Source organism: Dipodomys merriami, unplaced genomic scaffold, assembly GCF_024711535.1.
Source record: "Dipodomys merriami isolate MVZ:Mamm:240054 unplaced genomic scaffold, mDipMer1.0.p SCAF_16, whole genome shotgun sequence".
In the NCBI taxonomy this organism is placed as follows: domain Eukaryota; kingdom Metazoa; phylum Chordata; class Mammalia; order Rodentia; family Heteromyidae; genus Dipodomys; species Dipodomys merriami.
In genome coordinates, this window is record NW_027202937.1 from 11,106,853 (window position 1) to 11,122,320 (window position 15,468).

General features: G+C 56.7%; 2 protein-coding genes across 6 annotated transcripts in view; one reads left to right on the top strand and one right to left on the bottom strand.

Moving 5' to 3' along the window:
• Window positions 1-11,326, top strand: part of Tnxb (tenascin XB) — a 67,196-nt gene extending 55,870 nt beyond the window's left edge. For all 5 annotated transcript variants that reach the window (XM_070024071.1, XM_070024073.1, XM_070024072.1 and 2 more), the window contains 19 exons: window positions 272-595; window positions 1,277-1,594; window positions 1,988-2,311; window positions 2,881-3,168; window positions 3,557-3,835; window positions 5,153-5,440; window positions 6,635-6,943; window positions 7,229-7,564; window positions 7,813-7,935; window positions 8,044-8,187; window positions 8,649-8,768; window positions 8,873-9,016; window positions 9,109-9,239; window positions 9,381-9,513; window positions 9,599-9,750; window positions 9,852-9,948; window positions 10,038-10,199; window positions 10,285-10,448; window positions 11,036-11,326. In XM_070024071.1, coding sequence (XP_069880172.1) covers window positions 272-595; window positions 1,277-1,594; window positions 1,988-2,311; window positions 2,881-3,168; window positions 3,557-3,835; window positions 5,153-5,440; window positions 6,635-6,943; window positions 7,229-7,564; window positions 7,813-7,935; window positions 8,044-8,187; window positions 8,649-8,768; window positions 8,873-9,016; window positions 9,109-9,239; window positions 9,381-9,513; window positions 9,599-9,750; window positions 9,852-9,948; window positions 10,038-10,199; window positions 10,285-10,448; window positions 11,036-11,137 — 3,938 coding nt within the window. In that variant the 3' untranslated portion in view covers window positions 11,138-11,326. The remainder of the gene's footprint in view (window positions 1-271; window positions 596-1,276; window positions 1,595-1,987; window positions 2,312-2,880; window positions 3,169-3,556; window positions 3,836-5,152; window positions 5,441-6,634; window positions 6,944-7,228; window positions 7,565-7,812; window positions 7,936-8,043; window positions 8,188-8,648; window positions 8,769-8,872; window positions 9,017-9,108; window positions 9,240-9,380; window positions 9,514-9,598; window positions 9,751-9,851; window positions 9,949-10,037; window positions 10,200-10,284; window positions 10,449-11,035) is intronic.
• An 8-nt stretch (window positions 11,327-11,334) lies between these two features.
• Cyp21a2 (cytochrome P450 family 21 subfamily A member 2) lies at window positions 11,335-14,223 on the bottom strand. Its single transcript, XM_070023507.1, has 10 exons — window positions 14,022-14,223; window positions 13,819-13,932; window positions 13,205-13,332; window positions 13,001-13,096; window positions 12,816-12,917; window positions 12,631-12,717; window positions 12,269-12,469; window positions 11,864-12,042; window positions 11,677-11,780; window positions 11,335-11,579 (listed from the first exon to the last, which is right to left on the bottom strand). The coding sequence occupies exons 1-10, from the start codon at window positions 14,221-14,223 to the stop codon at window positions 11,335-11,337; spliced, it is 1,458 nt and encodes a 485-aa protein (XP_069879608.1).
• Between the last annotated feature and the right edge of the window lie 1,245 nt (window positions 14,224-15,468).

A 15,468-nucleotide genomic window follows, 5' to 3' on the forward strand; every position in this document is an offset into this window, starting at 1 on the left:
ACCCTGCATGCCTTCCCCTTGGGTTGACCTCCACGCTCCTCTGTGCAGAGAGGGCCCATTAGGCCCGTTGCTGTGCTGGTGGCTGTGTGATTTCCTCTGGAAACCTAGGAGCCTAGACCTGCTGGTCAGATGTCAGTTGAACAGACTTCCAGGTCCCAGGGTGGGATTCTCTGAGTTCATCAAGGAACCCTCAGCCACAGCTTCTCTGGCCTCCCCAAATCTGGGTACATCTCCTGAGGTCCCTGGCTCATCCTCTGTCTCTCCTTCTAAGATGCAGAGGAAGAGACGCCCAGCCCCACAGAGCCCAGCACAGAGGCACCAGAGCCCCCTGAGGAGCCACTCCTGGGGGAGCTGACCGTGACAGGATCCTCTCCAGACTCCCTGAGCCTCTCCTGGACCGTCCCCCAGGGCCACTTTGACTCCTTCACTGTCCAGTACAAGGACAGTGATGGGCGGCCCCAGGTGGTGCGTGTTGGAGGCCAGGACAGGGAGGCCACCATTGGAGACCTGGAGCCTGGGCGCAAGTACAAGATGCACCTGTACGGAATCTACCAGGGGCGGCGCGTGGGCCCCGTGTCCACCATAGGCAAGACCGGTGAGTGAATGTCAGCTGTGGTCAGGCAGGAGGAAGTTGTTCCCTTCCTGCCAGCTTCAGGGAAACGATGGTGGCGTCACCATGCCGCCTGTGCACTTTCCCATGCTTGAGGGTCTTGCTGACAAGCAGGTTCAGACCCAGCAGTATTGGCTGGAGCCTGATACTCTGCATTCCTAACAAGGCCCTGGGATGCCAGTGGTGCTGGCGTGTGGGTGAGCCTGTGTGGCAAAGCTCCCACCACAGAGCCATGGGATCCTCTCTTGGAATTTGTGGCCCAGTGTTTTGCTGGCCTCCCTGCCTCCTTCCAGAGGCTCAGTGTCTGTGGAGTTACCTAGGCCCATGAGGGAAGAGGGAAGGTGCTGGATAGCAGCATTTTAGCAGTTGATTTGTTCATTCTACAAATAGTTCCTGGTCCACATGTGGACACAGTGAGGTTAATTGACCATTGTCCCAGCCTGTCATAAGCAGCTAGTTTCGCATAGGGAAGGGGCATAGAGGCCCAAAAGGGTGTCAGGAAGGTGACAGGAAGGAGCTGAAGGGCAGTGTGACAGTCCAGTGGCCAGCCTCGTCCTGGTCTTCAGGGATTGCTTTTTGCAAATGCTCCTCTATGTGCTGCACTGAAAATGGAGGAGACCTCACGTGTCCCTGTGTGTGTGTCTCTGTGTGTCTGTCCATCTCCAGAGGACCAAGCTGTGAGCACCCAAGCAGTGCCCACCACAACGCCCGAGCCTCCCCCCAAGCCTCGCCTGGGGGAGCTGACCGTGACAGATGCCACCCCCGACTCCCTGGGCCTCTCCTGGACGGTCCCCGAGGGACAGTTTGACCACTTCCTGGTGCAGTACAGGAACGGGGACGGGCAGCCCAAGGTGGTGAGGGTGCCAGGGCATGAGGACCAGGTCACCATCTCAGGCCTGGAGCCAGACCACAAGTACAAGATGAACCTATATGGCTTCCACAGCGGCCAGCGCGTGGGCCCCGTGTCTGCCATTGGGGTGACGGGTGAGTGGATGGGTGAGTGCCAGGATGTGACAAGTAAAAGGGAAACCTTCCTTGATGACAAAAGCTGAGCAGACGATGGTGACTGGGAACCGATCACCCCCACAGCCTGCTTGTTGGTAGGGCTGTGACCTCTGTATGCCTTCTGATGCCTTCTCTTAGGCTTCACCTCCTGGACAAGGAGGGTCTATGGGGGACTTGCCTATCTGGTGCTTGTCTGGGTTCCTCAGAGCTGACCTGGAAGCTTGCATGTGTCTGTCAGATGTCCATGGAAAAGGACCACCCCTTCTCTGAGTGCACCTTAGGACCTCTGTGGTCATGGCTTCTATGTCCTTTTCCCAAGAGCAAGAACATCCCTGGGGCTCCTGCCTCACCCTCTCCGTCTCCCTCTCTCAGCTACAGAGGAAGAGATGCCCAGCCCCACAGAGCCCAGCACAGAGGCACCAGAGCCCCCCGAGGAGCCGCTCCTGGGGGAGCTGACCGTGACAGGATCCTCTCCAGACTCCCTGAGCCTCTCCTGGACCGTCCCCCAGGGCCACTTTGACTCCTTCACTGTCCAGTACAAGGACAGTGATGGGCGGCCCCAGGTGGTGCGTGTGGAGGCTGAGGAGAGGGAGGCCACCATTGGAGACCTGGAGCCTGGGCGCAAGTACAAGATGCACCTGTATGGGGTCCACCAAGGGCAGCGCGTGGGCCCCGTGTCCACCGTGGGAGTGACTGGTGAGTGAAGGAAGGCTCCTTCCTCCTTGCTTCCCTCTGGTGAACCTTGTCCTTGTCCAGGTGTCAGCACCTCTTACCCAGTGTTTGCCCTATGCTTCTTGCACTGGGCTTCTGTTTTTCTGGATTTTGCTAATAATCTAGCACATCTTTCAATGGAAGGAGGATTCATGAAGTTAGAAGGGAAGGAAGATTCTCTCTACCCTATTTACACTGACTTTTTTCCTTCCATTGCTGTAAATTCAGTTCCTGATAGAACAGACAGACCTCAGCTCCCTTATTTGTGTTTTAGTCACTAGAATTTGCTCAGCTTCAAGCTGCCTGGATCTTATCTGCCTCCAAATAACTCCACACTAGCTATGTGCTTTTAAGAGCACTTAGGGAGCCAGTCTTACTGCACCTATTTCCCACACTGGTGAAGTTTGGCTCCTGGGTGTGAGTTGCCTACAGAAATTCCTAGAGCTCAGAAAGCTTTACCAAAAAAGTGGTTGCATGGGGAAGGGGCAGGGTGGGAGCCAGCCTTTCCTCGGCAGGACCTGGGCTGCACTGCAGCTTCCCCTGCTCTGTTTCAGCCTCCTTGCCCACACAGCCCCCAGTGGAGCCCCACCTTGGGGAACTGGCTGTGGCAGAGGTGACTTCTGACACCGTGCGCCTGTCTTGGACTGTGGCCCAGGGCCTCTTCGATTCCTTCCTGGTTCAGTACAAGGATGCACATGGGCAGCCCCAGACAATGCCCGTGAGCAGAGACCTGCGTGAGGCCACCATCTCTGGTCTGGACCCGGCCCGCAAGTACAAGTTCCTGCTCTTTGGACTCCAGGATGGGAAGCGCCGTGGCCCCATTTCTGTGGAAGCAAAGACCAGTGAGTGGAGATCTAGGCCCCCCCCATCCCCACCCCCACCCCCTGGGCCCTGGAGCTCCTGGCCTGCCTTTGCCCCTTGTGGCAACCGTTGGAATTTGACATTTCTGTGCCCCACACTCCAGACCTAAGGACATTGTGACCCTTTATTTACCAGATCCCTTGAAGTTTAAAACCTAAATTCCTCTTCCCCTACCCTCCCCCCACTCCCTTTCCTCCCTAGAGAAGTGTCCAGGGGACACTTGCTTTCCTTGCTGGATCTTCTATCCCTACTCCTGGCCCAGTCACCTCTCCCCCGCCCAGGGGAGCCCAGAATCTCCACACCCCCAGAGCAGGGGTCTCTGCTGCCATCATTGCTGACATTCTTCATGCATCTCTCTCTGCTTTCCAGTGCCAGACACAAAGCCCTCTCCCCGCCTGGGGGAGCTGACCGTGACAGATGTGACCACGGACTCCGTGGGCCTGTCCTGGACAGTCCCTGAGGGGGAATTTGACTCCTTCCTGGTCCAGTACAAGGACAGGGATGGGCAGCCCCAGGTGGTGCCCGTGGCAGCAGACCAGCGAGAGGTCACTGTCCCGAGTCTGGAGCCACATAGGAAATACAAGTTCCTGCTCTATGGCCTGGCAGGCAGGAAGCGGCTGGGCCCCATCTCTGCAGAAGGCACTACAGGTGAGCCCCAGCCCTCCCTGCTCCCACCTTTCCAGGGTTCTTTTTATTTTTTTTTGACTGATTGCCTGTGCTGGGGCTTGAACTCATCGCCTGGGTTCTTCTTCTTCTTCTTTTTTTTTTTTTGGTCAGTCGTGGGGCTTGAACACTGAGCCTGGGCGCTGTCCCTCAGCTCTTCAGCTCAAGGCTAGCACTCTACCACTTGAGCCACAGTGCCACTTCCGGTTTTCTGAGTGGTTTATTGGAGATAAGAGTCTACAGACTTTTCCTGCCTGGGCTGGCTTTGAACCTCGATCTTCAGATCTCAGCCTCCTGAGTAGCTAGGATTATGGGTAGGATTCACCAATACCCAGCACCCAGCCATAATCCCGAACATTTTGTATGCAGAGTCCAGGCTTTGAACTAAAGTAATCTGTGTGGAAATCCCCAGTCCTAATCCTCACGGGTTACAGACAAACCTCAGCTTCCTCACCTGCTTGATGGTGATGAACAACTCCTTCTCTAACTCAGTTCGCCCATCCTCCTCCTGCCACCTCAACTCTGAGGCAAGAGGTGGAAAGTAAGGGAGGGCTTGGCTGCAGAAAGACTATGGAAATATCTCATATTCTGGTGCTCATGACTCAGCCCCCGCCCCCCGGAATGGGTGGAGTGGGTCACTGACCCTTCCCCACCCCCCCAGGACCATGAGTCACCTGAGAGCCTGGGGCTCTCAGATTCCATAATTGTTTCCTCAACCCTCACTTGGGGAAAGCATCTAGGCTTTTCTGAGTGCCATCTATCAAAAGTTACCCCCATACAGGCTAGTGGCCTCTGCATTACCTTTTGTATTCCCAACTCTGCCTCTTTGCTACCCAACTCTTGCTGCCCTGGTCCAGTGATGTCCGCTACGGGTTAGGGAAATAGATGAGGGGACAGTTTAGGCTGATGGCAAATGGGGGAGGTCCTGTAGAGCTGACCAGCTGGTCATCCACACTCTCCTGTTTGGGGGGGTGTCCCTCTCTCAACTCAAATATCCTCTGAGATTCTTTCGGTCCTAGCCACAATCCTGCCCTGGGGAAATGAAGACCCTCTGTGTGCCCCAGCTCCCGCTCTCTCCCAGGAGATCTTTTGTGTATTTATTGTGCCCTTGACCATGGCAGGGAGGGCACGGGGCAGGACAGTGGCTTCCAGAGAGGGATAAGACTAGGCCTGTTTATGCCCTCAGGTGGCTGTCCCTAAATCACTCTCAGGATTCTTTCCCCACAGCTTCACACCTCCCAAGAGTGGCCCAAAATAGGCCAAAGCTGTTCTTGAACTAAATGTCCCCAATCCTCTCCACAGCACCCCTGGAGAAGACGCCACAGGCCCCGCCCCGCCTTGGGGAGCTGGCAGTGACAGAGGAGACCTCAGACTCGCTGCGGCTCTCATGGACGGTGGCCCAGGGCCTCTTTGACTCCTTCCTGATCCAGTACAGGGACAGGGATGGTCAGCCTCAGGCAGTGCCTGTGACTGCAGACCAGCGGGAAGTCACTGTCCAAGGCCTGGAGCCTGGCAGGAAATACAAGTTTCTGCTCTATGGGCTCTCCGGAGGGAAGCGCCTGGGTCCTGTCTCTGCCCTGGGAGTAACAGGTGAGGCTGACTGGCCTGGTGTTAGCAAGCAGGGCACAGGGGGCTGCCCTGTGCCTTGGGGCTGAAGACAAAGAGCCTCCTGGCAGGGGTGGTCAGGGAAGGAGCCCCTCCCAGCGCCTGGGGAAAGGAAGAGTTTGCTGCCAAGTCAGGCTGTCCATCCCAATCACAGGAGCAGGAAAGGCGGGAAGGGAAGGTCCTGGCTGAGGCTCCCCCTGAGCTCCTCACCCCATCACGTAGCTGCCCCCCACCGTCCCGCCGGAGCCGCTTTCACTGCCTGGCACTGTGGCCTCGCCCAGATAGGGCAACCCCACCACGAATGACTCAGGGCCATTTTCTCAAATGGAAAATCACTGGAAAACAGCGGGAGGAAACAGAAGCCAATGGAAGTGGCAGCTCCTCTTCCAGGGGCCACCTATGCCCGTCTCAGATCTGCCAGGCCAAGAACACACTGGCCCCACAAGGGCTGAGGTGACACGCCAGGCTCACTGACCAGCCAGCGCCGCCCTCAGCTGCTCTCAGAGGGAAGGCTGAATCTCCTAGGCCCAGCATGTGCCAAGCCAGGCACACAGGCATTCCAGGGTGGAGCAAGGGTGGATGCAAGGACATCTAGACATGAGGCTCAGTGGGTCCCCAGGGAAGGGGACGTGAGTACTTGACCCAGGGACTCCTATAGCCGAGAGCCCAGGAGAACGTAATGGGGCCGCAGCAGCGTCCCAAACAGGAGACAGGCCTCGGTGTGAGGGCTCAGAGAAGCCCCAGGGTTGCAGGAGACAATGTCAAAGCACTGATGTAGACAGGCACCAATGACATGCCTGTCACCCTAGCTACTCAGAAGGCTGAGATCTGACGATCACAGTTCAAAACTAGCCTGGGCAGGAAACTCCACGAGACTCTTACCTCCAATTAACCATCAGAAAATTGAAAGGAGAGCTGTGGCTCAAAGTGGTAGAGCACTAGCCTTGAGTGAAAAAGCTTAAGAACAATGCCCAGGGCCTGAGTTCAAGCCCCATGACCAACTTTAAAAAAAAAACAAAAAAACAGTGATGTAGCAGGTTCTAGAACTGGAAGGTCCTAGAAAAGCCCTGTTCCTCTCTTCTCTCCACTACGCTGCCAGGCCAGGACCCACCAGGTATAGTGACAGGATAGCCTTCCGATGCCCCTCACTGACATTCTCCCCGGACTTCTTCTTCACAGCCCCAGAAGAGGCAATGCCGACCCCCGAGGGCTCAGAGCCCAGTGAAGCACCCCGCCTAGGGCTCCTGACTGTGACCAAAACAACGCCAGACTCTCTGGGCCTCCAGTGGAGTGTGACCCAGGGCCCGTTTGACTCCTTCGTGGTCCAGTATCAGGACACAGATAGGCAGACCCAGGCCTTGCTCGTGGACGGGGACCAGAACCAAGTCCTCATCTCAGGCCTGGAGCCCAGCACCTCCTACAAGTTCTTCCTCTACGGTCTGCATGAAGGGAAGCGCCAGGGGCCCATCTCTGCGGAGGGCATCACAGGTACCCTCAGGCTGGTCTCATCCTAACCTGGGCTAGGAAGTGTGAAAGGAGGTCGCTGGGAGTGGCAATCGTAGGCAAAGGTCATGGGAGGCTCCGGGGAGGAGGAGGCTCCTCATTTGCCTCTGTGTAGCTCCAGACTCTGCCCTCACACAAGCTAAGTCCCTCACTAACTCTGCTTTGCTGGTAGCAGCAGGGCCAGGGTGGGGTGGTGGAGGGAACCTACCCCGGCCCACATTGCTGGTTACACATAATTCCCAATCCTTCTCTCCCACACATTCCTTGCAGGGTCAGCTCCTGCTGGCCAGACCCCGGGGGACCCAGGGCCTCGTCTCTCCCAGCTGTCGGTGACTGATGTGACCACCATTTCTCTACGGCTCAACTGGGAGGCTCCACTTGGGGCCTTCGATTCCTTCCTGCTCCGCTTTGGGGTCCCGTCACCTCGCACCCTGGAGCCACATCCACGTCCGCTGCTACAGCGGGAGTTGGTGGTCCCGGGGACACGGCGCACGGCCATACTCCGGGACCTGCGGCCAGGGACCTTGTACAGTCTCACTCTGTACGGCCTGCGGGGGCCTCACAAAGCCGACAGCATCCAGGGCACTGCCCGGACCCTCAGCCCAGGTAAGACATCATCATGGGCACATGCGAGACACCAAAGGTAGAGTTTGGGGCTTGTGATGTGGAATATCTCCTGCTTCAGACAGAGGGTTGGTGAGTCAGAGGCTTTGACGGGGGTCTAGAGAATGACTTCTGTTCCTAGGACCTAGGGCGGACCCTTCAGGAGCCAGGAGGTCCAGAGAGACAGGGCAGGAAGTTCCCTACCCCTCCCTCACTATTATCTCTTGTTTTTATCTCACTATTATCCCCAGTTTTGGAGAGCCCCCGAGACCTCCAATTCACCGAAATCGGAGAGACCTCAGCCCAGGTCAACTGGGTGCCACCATTATCCAGGGTGGACAGCTTCAAAGTTTCCTACCAGCTGGCAGATGGAGGTGACACCCTTTTGCCATGTCCTCATTTCTCCTGCTCCCTGCTCCCTGCCAATCCCTCTAGCTGCACTTGACTTTCCCAGGCAACCTTAACCCCCAATGCACTTTCAGGAGAGCCCCAGAGTGTGCAGGTGGATGGCCGGGCCCAGTCCCAGAAGCTCCAGGGTCTGATCCCAGGAGCTCGCTATGAGGTCACTGTGGTCTCTGTCCGCGGATTTGAGGAGAGTGAGCCGCTCACAGGCTTCCTCACCACAGGTGAGAGGACTGGACCAGGGGCAGGGCGGGACGGTGGGAGCGTGAGCGTAGAAAACTGGGGCTTAGCCAGCCGCCAGTGCCTCATGCATATAAAACTCAGGAAGCTGAGACCTGAAGATTAAGGCTCAAAGCCACCCCGGGGCAAAAAAGTCCAAGACTCCATCTCCAATTAACCAGCAAAAAAAGCTGGATTGGAGGTCTGGCTCAAGTGGCAGCGCACCAGCTGTAAGCAAAACAGCTGATCAAAAGTGAGAGGCAATGAGTTCAAGCCCTAGTAGTGGCACACAAAAAAAGAGGAAAGAAGAGAAAGAAGCGGAAGAAAAACAAAACAACACAAGGCTTGGATGGGTGCTGAATGGAAGGGAGGCGCATGACTGTGAACAAGCGCCACGGCTGGCCTTGGAAATGTTAATGGTAGGGAGAGTGGCAGGGACCCCTCTGAGCCCCCTCCTCTCTCCCAGTTCCCGATGGCCCAACCCAGCTTCGTGCGCTGAACTTGACCGAGGGGTCTGCCCTGCTGCACTGGAAGGCCCCCCAGAACCCTGTGGATGCATACAATGTTCAGGTGTCCGCCCCTGGAGGTGAGCAGGGCTGAGGCTTCCTTCCAGAGGGAACTTGTTCAGGTTGGGGACACAGGGAGAGGCGGCCGGAGGGGGCGGGATCTGACGCTCATCTCCACTCCCAGCTCCATCACTCCAGGCCTCAGCGCCTGGCAGTGCTGTGGACTACCCACTGCGTGACCTGGTGACCCACATCAACTACACCGCCACTGTGCGTGGCCTCCGGGGTCCCAACTTCACCTCCCCGGCCAGCATCACCTTCACCACTGGTACTGCCAGGGGTATGGGAGTGAAGAGGGGAGGTGTGAGGAAGATGAGCCTCCCTCCCCTTACCTCTTCCTGCTTTCGCCCCACTTCCAAGGGTTAAAGGCCCCCCAGGACTTGGAGGCCAAGGATGTGACTCCTCGGACAGCACTGCTCACTTGGACCGAACCCCAAGTCCCACCCACAGGCTACCTGCTGAGCTTTGACACACCTGGCGGACAGACCCAGGTGCCCCACCCCGCCCTGCTGCCCAGGCCCTCTCCCTGTGTGGACTCCCAGTGGGGACTGATGAGCTGGAAGGTTCGATGGAGTCTAGAGAAAGCCTTTCATGCCTAGGGCCTCCCCTAACCTGTCCTTGTGTGTTCACAGGAGATCCTGCTCCCTGCAGGGGTTACCTCACACCGGCTTCTCCGCCTCTACCCCTCCACCCTCTACAATGCTCGGCTCCAGGCCGTGTGGGGCGAGAGCCTCACGCCACCCGTGTCCACCTCCTTCACCACGGGTACCTGGCCCTGGGCCTGAGTTTGGGTAGGCAGCAGGAGCCTGAGGTTTAGACAGAGAACAGCCCTTCACCCTCCTCTCCCCAGGTGGGCTGCGGGTCCCTTTCCCCCGGGACTGCGGGGAGGAGATGCAGAACGGGCCCAGCACCTCGAGGACCACCACCATCTTCCTCAACGGCAACCGCGAGCGGCCCCTGGATGTGTTCTGTGACATGGAGACTGATGGGGGCGGCTGGCTGGTAGGTGGGGTAGAAGCCCAGATGTCTGCAAAGGGAGAGGCCGCCACCTCAAGAACTCAAGGCTGACCGTGCCCACTTCCTCCCCCCCCATCTTCCCTCAGGTGTTCCAGCGCCGCATGAATGGAAAGACAGACTTCTGGAGGGACTGGGAAGAGTATGCTCACGGGTTTGGGAACATCTCTGAAGAGTTCTGGCTGGGTCAGTGCCTCACAGGGATTGGGGAGTCAGGCAGGGTTGGGAAACCATGTGGACACCAGCATCCTGATGAGATCTGCCCCCTCCTCCAGGCAACGAAGCCCTACACAGCCTCACACAGTCTGGTGACTACTCCATGCGTGTGGACCTCCGCACTAGGGAGGAGGCCGTGTTCGCCCAGTATGACTCCTTCCAAGTAGACTCAGCGGCTGAGAACTACCGGCTCCACCTAGAGGGCTACCATGGCACTGCAGGTGAGAGTGGGCCCTGACCACAAAGGGTGGGGGAGGCGGAGGGGGGGGGCAGGGGTGCTCATCACCCCTTTCTGCATCCTGCCAGGCGACTCTATGAGCTACCACAGTGGCAGTGTCTTTTCGGCCCGTGATCGAGACCCCAACAACCTGCTCATCTCCTGTGCGGTCTCCTACCGTGGAGCCTGGTGGTACAGGAACTGCCACTATGCCAACCTCAACGGGCTGTACGGGAGCGTGGTGGACCACCAGGTGAGAGGCAGAGGGAGGCAGCAGAGCTGTGGAAGTTGGGGCTCTGTGGTCTGGGTGGGAGCTCTGTCATGTGACAGGATACATGAGATGCTCAGAGCCAAATCTGTGATACGGGACAATAATGCCACCCTTGCCAGTAAACTTTGAGAAGAGGCTTCATTTTTTGGGTGGCAAAGGCCAGCTCAGGAGTAGCCCTCCACCCTTTGCAGCTGAGGGTTTTGAAATGAGTAAAGCAGGAAGGTTGATGGATTTCTTTTTTATTTTTGTTTTGTCAGCTGTGGGGCTTGAACTCAGGGCTAGAATGCTGTCCCTCAGCTCTTTTTGCTAAAGGCTAACGCTGTATGACTTTGAGCCATAGCTCCACCTCTGGTTTGGGGGGATGAAGTGGAGATAAGAGTCTCATGGACTTTCCTGCCCGAGCTGGCTTTGAACTGCAATCCTCAGATCTCAGCCTCCTGAGTAGCTAGGATTACAGGCGTGAGCCACCAGCACCTGGCTTGATGGACTTGGCAGGTCACTTTGAGCGGGCAGGGTGGGGACAGACCAGATGTCTGGTGCTGATTCTCCCTTGCCAATCCCTTTCCCAGGGAGTGAGCTGGTACCACTGGAAGGGCTTCGACTTCTCAGTGCCCTTCACGGAAATGAAGCTAAGACCAAGAAGCTACCAGCCCCCTGCCAGAGGAGGCTGAGCTGCTACCCACCTCTCTTGCACCCCAGTATGACTGCCGAGCACTGAGGGGTCGTGCGCAGAGAAGAGCCAGGAGCCTTCACCACCCAGCCTCCCGAAGCAGCCTTCTCTGCCCATGATCTCACAGCACCATGTTTACAGGGGGGAGGGGAAGGGTTGGTACGGGTGCAATAAAGGAAAAACTGAGGCATGTGCTAGTCACTGGCCCTGGCCCCGAGGCTGCAGGCGCACTTGGAAGGGCTGCATCTGGAGGTTGACAGTGTAGAAGGGCTGGGGCTGCAGCGAGGGCGGGGCGCCCTCAAGTGGCAGCAGTGTGAAAGTCTGGAGCAGGCGGGCCAGTACCACGAAGAGCTCTAAGCGGGCCAGTGGCTCTCCCAGGCACACGCGGGCCCCACAACCGAATGTCAGTACTCTGGGGCTCTTGCCAGGCTCCAGGAAGCGGTCTGTGAGTGGGTGGGCAGGTAGTGCAGGGAGGTTTGTAGCCACCACAGAACTGACCTCCACCTCCATGTCTGCCCCATCCCTAGCTCCCCAGCATACCAGGCCAGAATTCCTGTGGCCGTTCCCAGATCGTCTCATCAAGATTTGCGCCTTGGAGGTTGGGGATAATGATTGTGTCCTTAGGGATGTCATAGCCCAAGATGCTGAGGGAAAGATGGAGTTAGAGGCTGGTTGGGACCCTGCTCAGGCCTAACCCTAACCCTCATCCCTAACCCTTGGCAGTCACCTGCTGGGCCGGATGGTGCGGTGGGGCAAAGCCAAAGGCACAACAGGCCGTAGCCGGAGCACCTCGGCAATGGTGGCATTGAGCAAGGGCAGCCGCGTGCGGACCTTGTGTGGGATATGGGAGCCCAAGGGGCCAGACCCCAGTTCAAGGTCTAGCTCATTCTGCAGTCGCTGCTGAATCTGGGAGACAGGGGCAAGCCAGGAGTCCAGGGACCAAGCTCTGCCCAGGCCTATTCACAGCACCCCAGCCTCCAGCCACTTCCCTCCCACAGCCTGGCGGAGCCTTTGCGCCCTCTCTCCGTGACCACCACCCAGACCAGGCGCAGCACCAACAGCACGGCAGGAGACCCAGCCCTGACCAGGCTGCCAGGAAAGGCCCTTCTGCCCATCCATCCCCCAGACCCACCTCAGGGTGATGAACCAGGAAAGCCACAGCCCAGGAGAGAGTGGTTGCTGTGGTTTCAGTGCCACCGATAAAAAGATCCACCATGGCCATGTGCACGTGCCCTTCCAGGAGCTCTCCAGGGCCCTCATCCCCTTTCACCTGCCCCATCCTTTGGAGCATGTAGCCTGTCATGTCCTTCCATTGGCCTGCCACCAGATTCTCCTATAGAGGGAAAGACAACAGGCTGAGTGGACAGCTTGGGAAGGGAGGTGGGGGCAACAGGCCTAGAACTGGAAGCTTCTGGAAACCTGGCCCCGTAGTGATGGGGAGTTTTGCCCTCACAGGTGGACTCAGGGGAACCTGATCCACACGTAGTTCCCAACCTTGTGCCACCTCAGCTGCTGCTCTACAATGTGATCCCTGTTTGATATGATCCGCTTCAGCTTCCGGAGACCTGGGTTGGGGAAGAACTAAGGCAGGAGCATGAGTCAGCTGCCTGATGAAGGCCTACCCCTCCACCCCCGCCCTCCCCCCAGGACCCAAGGGTCTCTCCGTTCCACCTCCTCACCCTGAGAATGGGGACCACGTTCAAAATTTGGACGGACCAGTGGTCCCAAGCGTTCATCAGATCCTGAACACAGCTGTAAACAGCATTTACAAAGGATTTGTCCTGTCAGATAAAAACAGTCCATGTTCAGTTCTGGACCAGACGAAAGCCAGGAGGGGCTCAAGGGTCAAAGGAGCCATTCTGACCCTGTCTCCAAAGGTGAGGCCGCAAATGATGCTGCAGGCGAGGAAAGAGAACTCCTCCTGGATGGCCACAGGGCGGCCCTCCTGGGCCCTCATTCGCTGTGGAGGAGAGCAGGAGCTATGCGGGCTGGGAAGGAGGGAGGGAGGGAGTGCAGCAGAGGGGAGGCTGAGCCTGGGGAGAGCCGGGCTATAGGAGCCCAGCCTCACCTCACAGAATTCTTGGGTCAGCTGCTCCACCAGCGGCTCCATGGAGTCTCGGATCCCCAGCAGCAGGGCAGAACGGGTGAGTTTCTTGTGGGCCTTCCATAGCAGGGAGTAGTCCCCTAGTGACAGGTCTGGGTATTGCTGAGACACCAGCTTGACTTGAGCGGGAGAGGATGAGGATGGAAAGTAACTTAAGGAGAGCCAGGCATTGGTGGCTCACACCTGTAATCCTAGCTACTCAGGAGGCTGAGATTTGAGGATCACAGTTCAAAGCCAGCCTGGGCAGGAAAGTCTGTGAGACTCTTATCTTCAATTAACCACCAGAAAACTGGAAGTAGAGTTGGGGGTCAAAGTGATAGAGTGTTAGCCTTGAGGGAAAGAGCTCAGAACAGTGCCCAGGCCCTGAGTTCAAGCCCCATGACTGACAAGAAGAAAGAAAAAAAGAAAGAAAGAAAGAGAAAGGAAGGGAGGTAGAAAGGAAAAAGAAAAGAAAGAACGAACAAAAGAAAGGAAGGAAGGAAAAGAAAGAAAGAAAGAATAGAAGAAAGAGAGGGAGGGAGGGAAGGGAAGGGAAGGAAGCCCAAGGGCTTCATTTCTTCTGCCTCAGCCCTTCCCACCCATAAGAAGCCACAGGCCCTTACAGGATGGTGTCTGGGGTCGGCCGGCAAAGTCTACCCACTTTCTGACCAGAGCCTCCTCAATAGCCCTCTTGGAGTTCAGCACCACCACATCTGGGGGAGAGGGGAAATAGGCATCAGCAAAGAGGGATCTCCACCTCTGGCCACCAGTGGTGAGCCAGGGAGAGGAAGCCGGCTCTTACCTTGCAGCCCCAAACGGAGCCTGTAAATGGGCCCAAGTTTCCGAGTGAGGCCCAGCAGGTAGAGGGGGAGGTTGGGCTTCAGGATGTGCAGGAAGCCTGGGGCGAGGGGCGGGAGGTGGAGGTTCCTGTGCTCCCACTGGCCCCATAGCAGGCGGGTGCCGGCCAGCAGTATCAGCAGCAACAGAAGCCCAAGAAACAGCATGGCAGGAGGCCCTCGCAGAGGCGCCGGCACGACCACTTATAGGCTCTTGATCCCTGGCCAGCTATTCTGCTCTCTGGGCTCTTTGGGGGCCTTCCCCCTGGCCCACCCCCATAATGACACATTTCTAGAATGGCACCAGTCTCATTAGCCTTGAGGATCCATCTTTCAAATACCAACCCATCCATCAAAAGGAAAGGAAGGAAAACAAAACCTTGACCTTTTCCCAGAATCAGCTTTCCAGCTGCATGTCAACCACGCAGGCTCCTGTGACCACCCTCAGTGTAGCTGTCTCCTGCATACCCCACCCTAGGCCAACTTAGTGGTATGACTTTGTCTCCAAAGAGAAAAAAATGGTCTTTGCAGCCGGGCGCCGGTGGCTCACGCCTGTAACCCTAGCCATTCAGGAGGCTGAGATCTGAGGATCACGGTTCAAAGCCAGCCCAGGCAAGGAAAAGTCCATGAAACTTTTTTTTTTGGGGGGGTCCAGTCGTGGGGCCTGAACTCTGGGTCTGGGTACTGTCGCTCAGCTCTTCAGCTCAAGGCTAGCGCTCTACCACTTGAGCCACAGCACCACTTCCAGCTTTTTTCTTTTTTGCTTATGTGGTGCTGAGGAAGCGAACCCAGGGCCTTGAGCATGCAAGGTGAGCGCTCTACCACTGAGCCACCTTCCCAGTCCAAGTCCATGAAACTTTTATCTCCAATAAACCACTAGAAAACCGGAAGTGGCTTAAGCAGTAGAGTGCTTGCCTTGAGCTGAAGAGCTGAGGGACAGCACCCAAGCCCAGAGTTCAAGCCCCATGACCAACCAAAAAAAAAAAAAAAAAAAGGTCTTTGCTGCCTAGTACGCCCTCTGGGACTGTGGGAGGGACAAAACAAGATAGTGATTTATGTGGATCATTTTCCATTATTTTTACTTAGAGAGAGTGACTATATAGTCAGTTTCCCTGGGGCACCCCAGTATATAGATGTAATCTTGTACAATTATTAATAGTGCTCCTTTCACTATTGAAAGTGTCCAGAGCTGGGTGTTGGTGGCTCATGCCTGTAATCCTAGCTGTTCAGGAGACTGAGATCTGAGGATCAGAGTTTAAAGCCAGCTAGAGCAGGAAAGTCTAAGAAACTATCTCCAATTAACAACCAAAAAGCTGGAGGTGGAGCTGTGGCTCCAAAGCTCCAGCCTTGAGAGAAAAAGCTAAGGGACAGTACTCAGTTCAAGTGTAGTAGTGCATACCCGAAATCTAAGGA

Coding starts and splice junctions, on each gene's coding strand:
- Cyp21a2 (XM_070023507.1), bottom strand. CDS start 14,223: ATGCTGTTTCTTGGGCTTCTGTTGCTGCTGATACTGCTGGCCGGCACC. Junction 12,470..12,630: donor AGCAGCTGAGGTGGCACAAG/GTTGGGAACTAC, acceptor TTCCCTCTATAG/GAGAATCTGGTGGCAGGCCA. Junction 12,043..12,268: donor TCCTGGTTCATCACCCTGAG/GTGGGTCTGGGG, acceptor CCTGTCTCCCAG/ATTCAGCAGCGACTGCAGAA.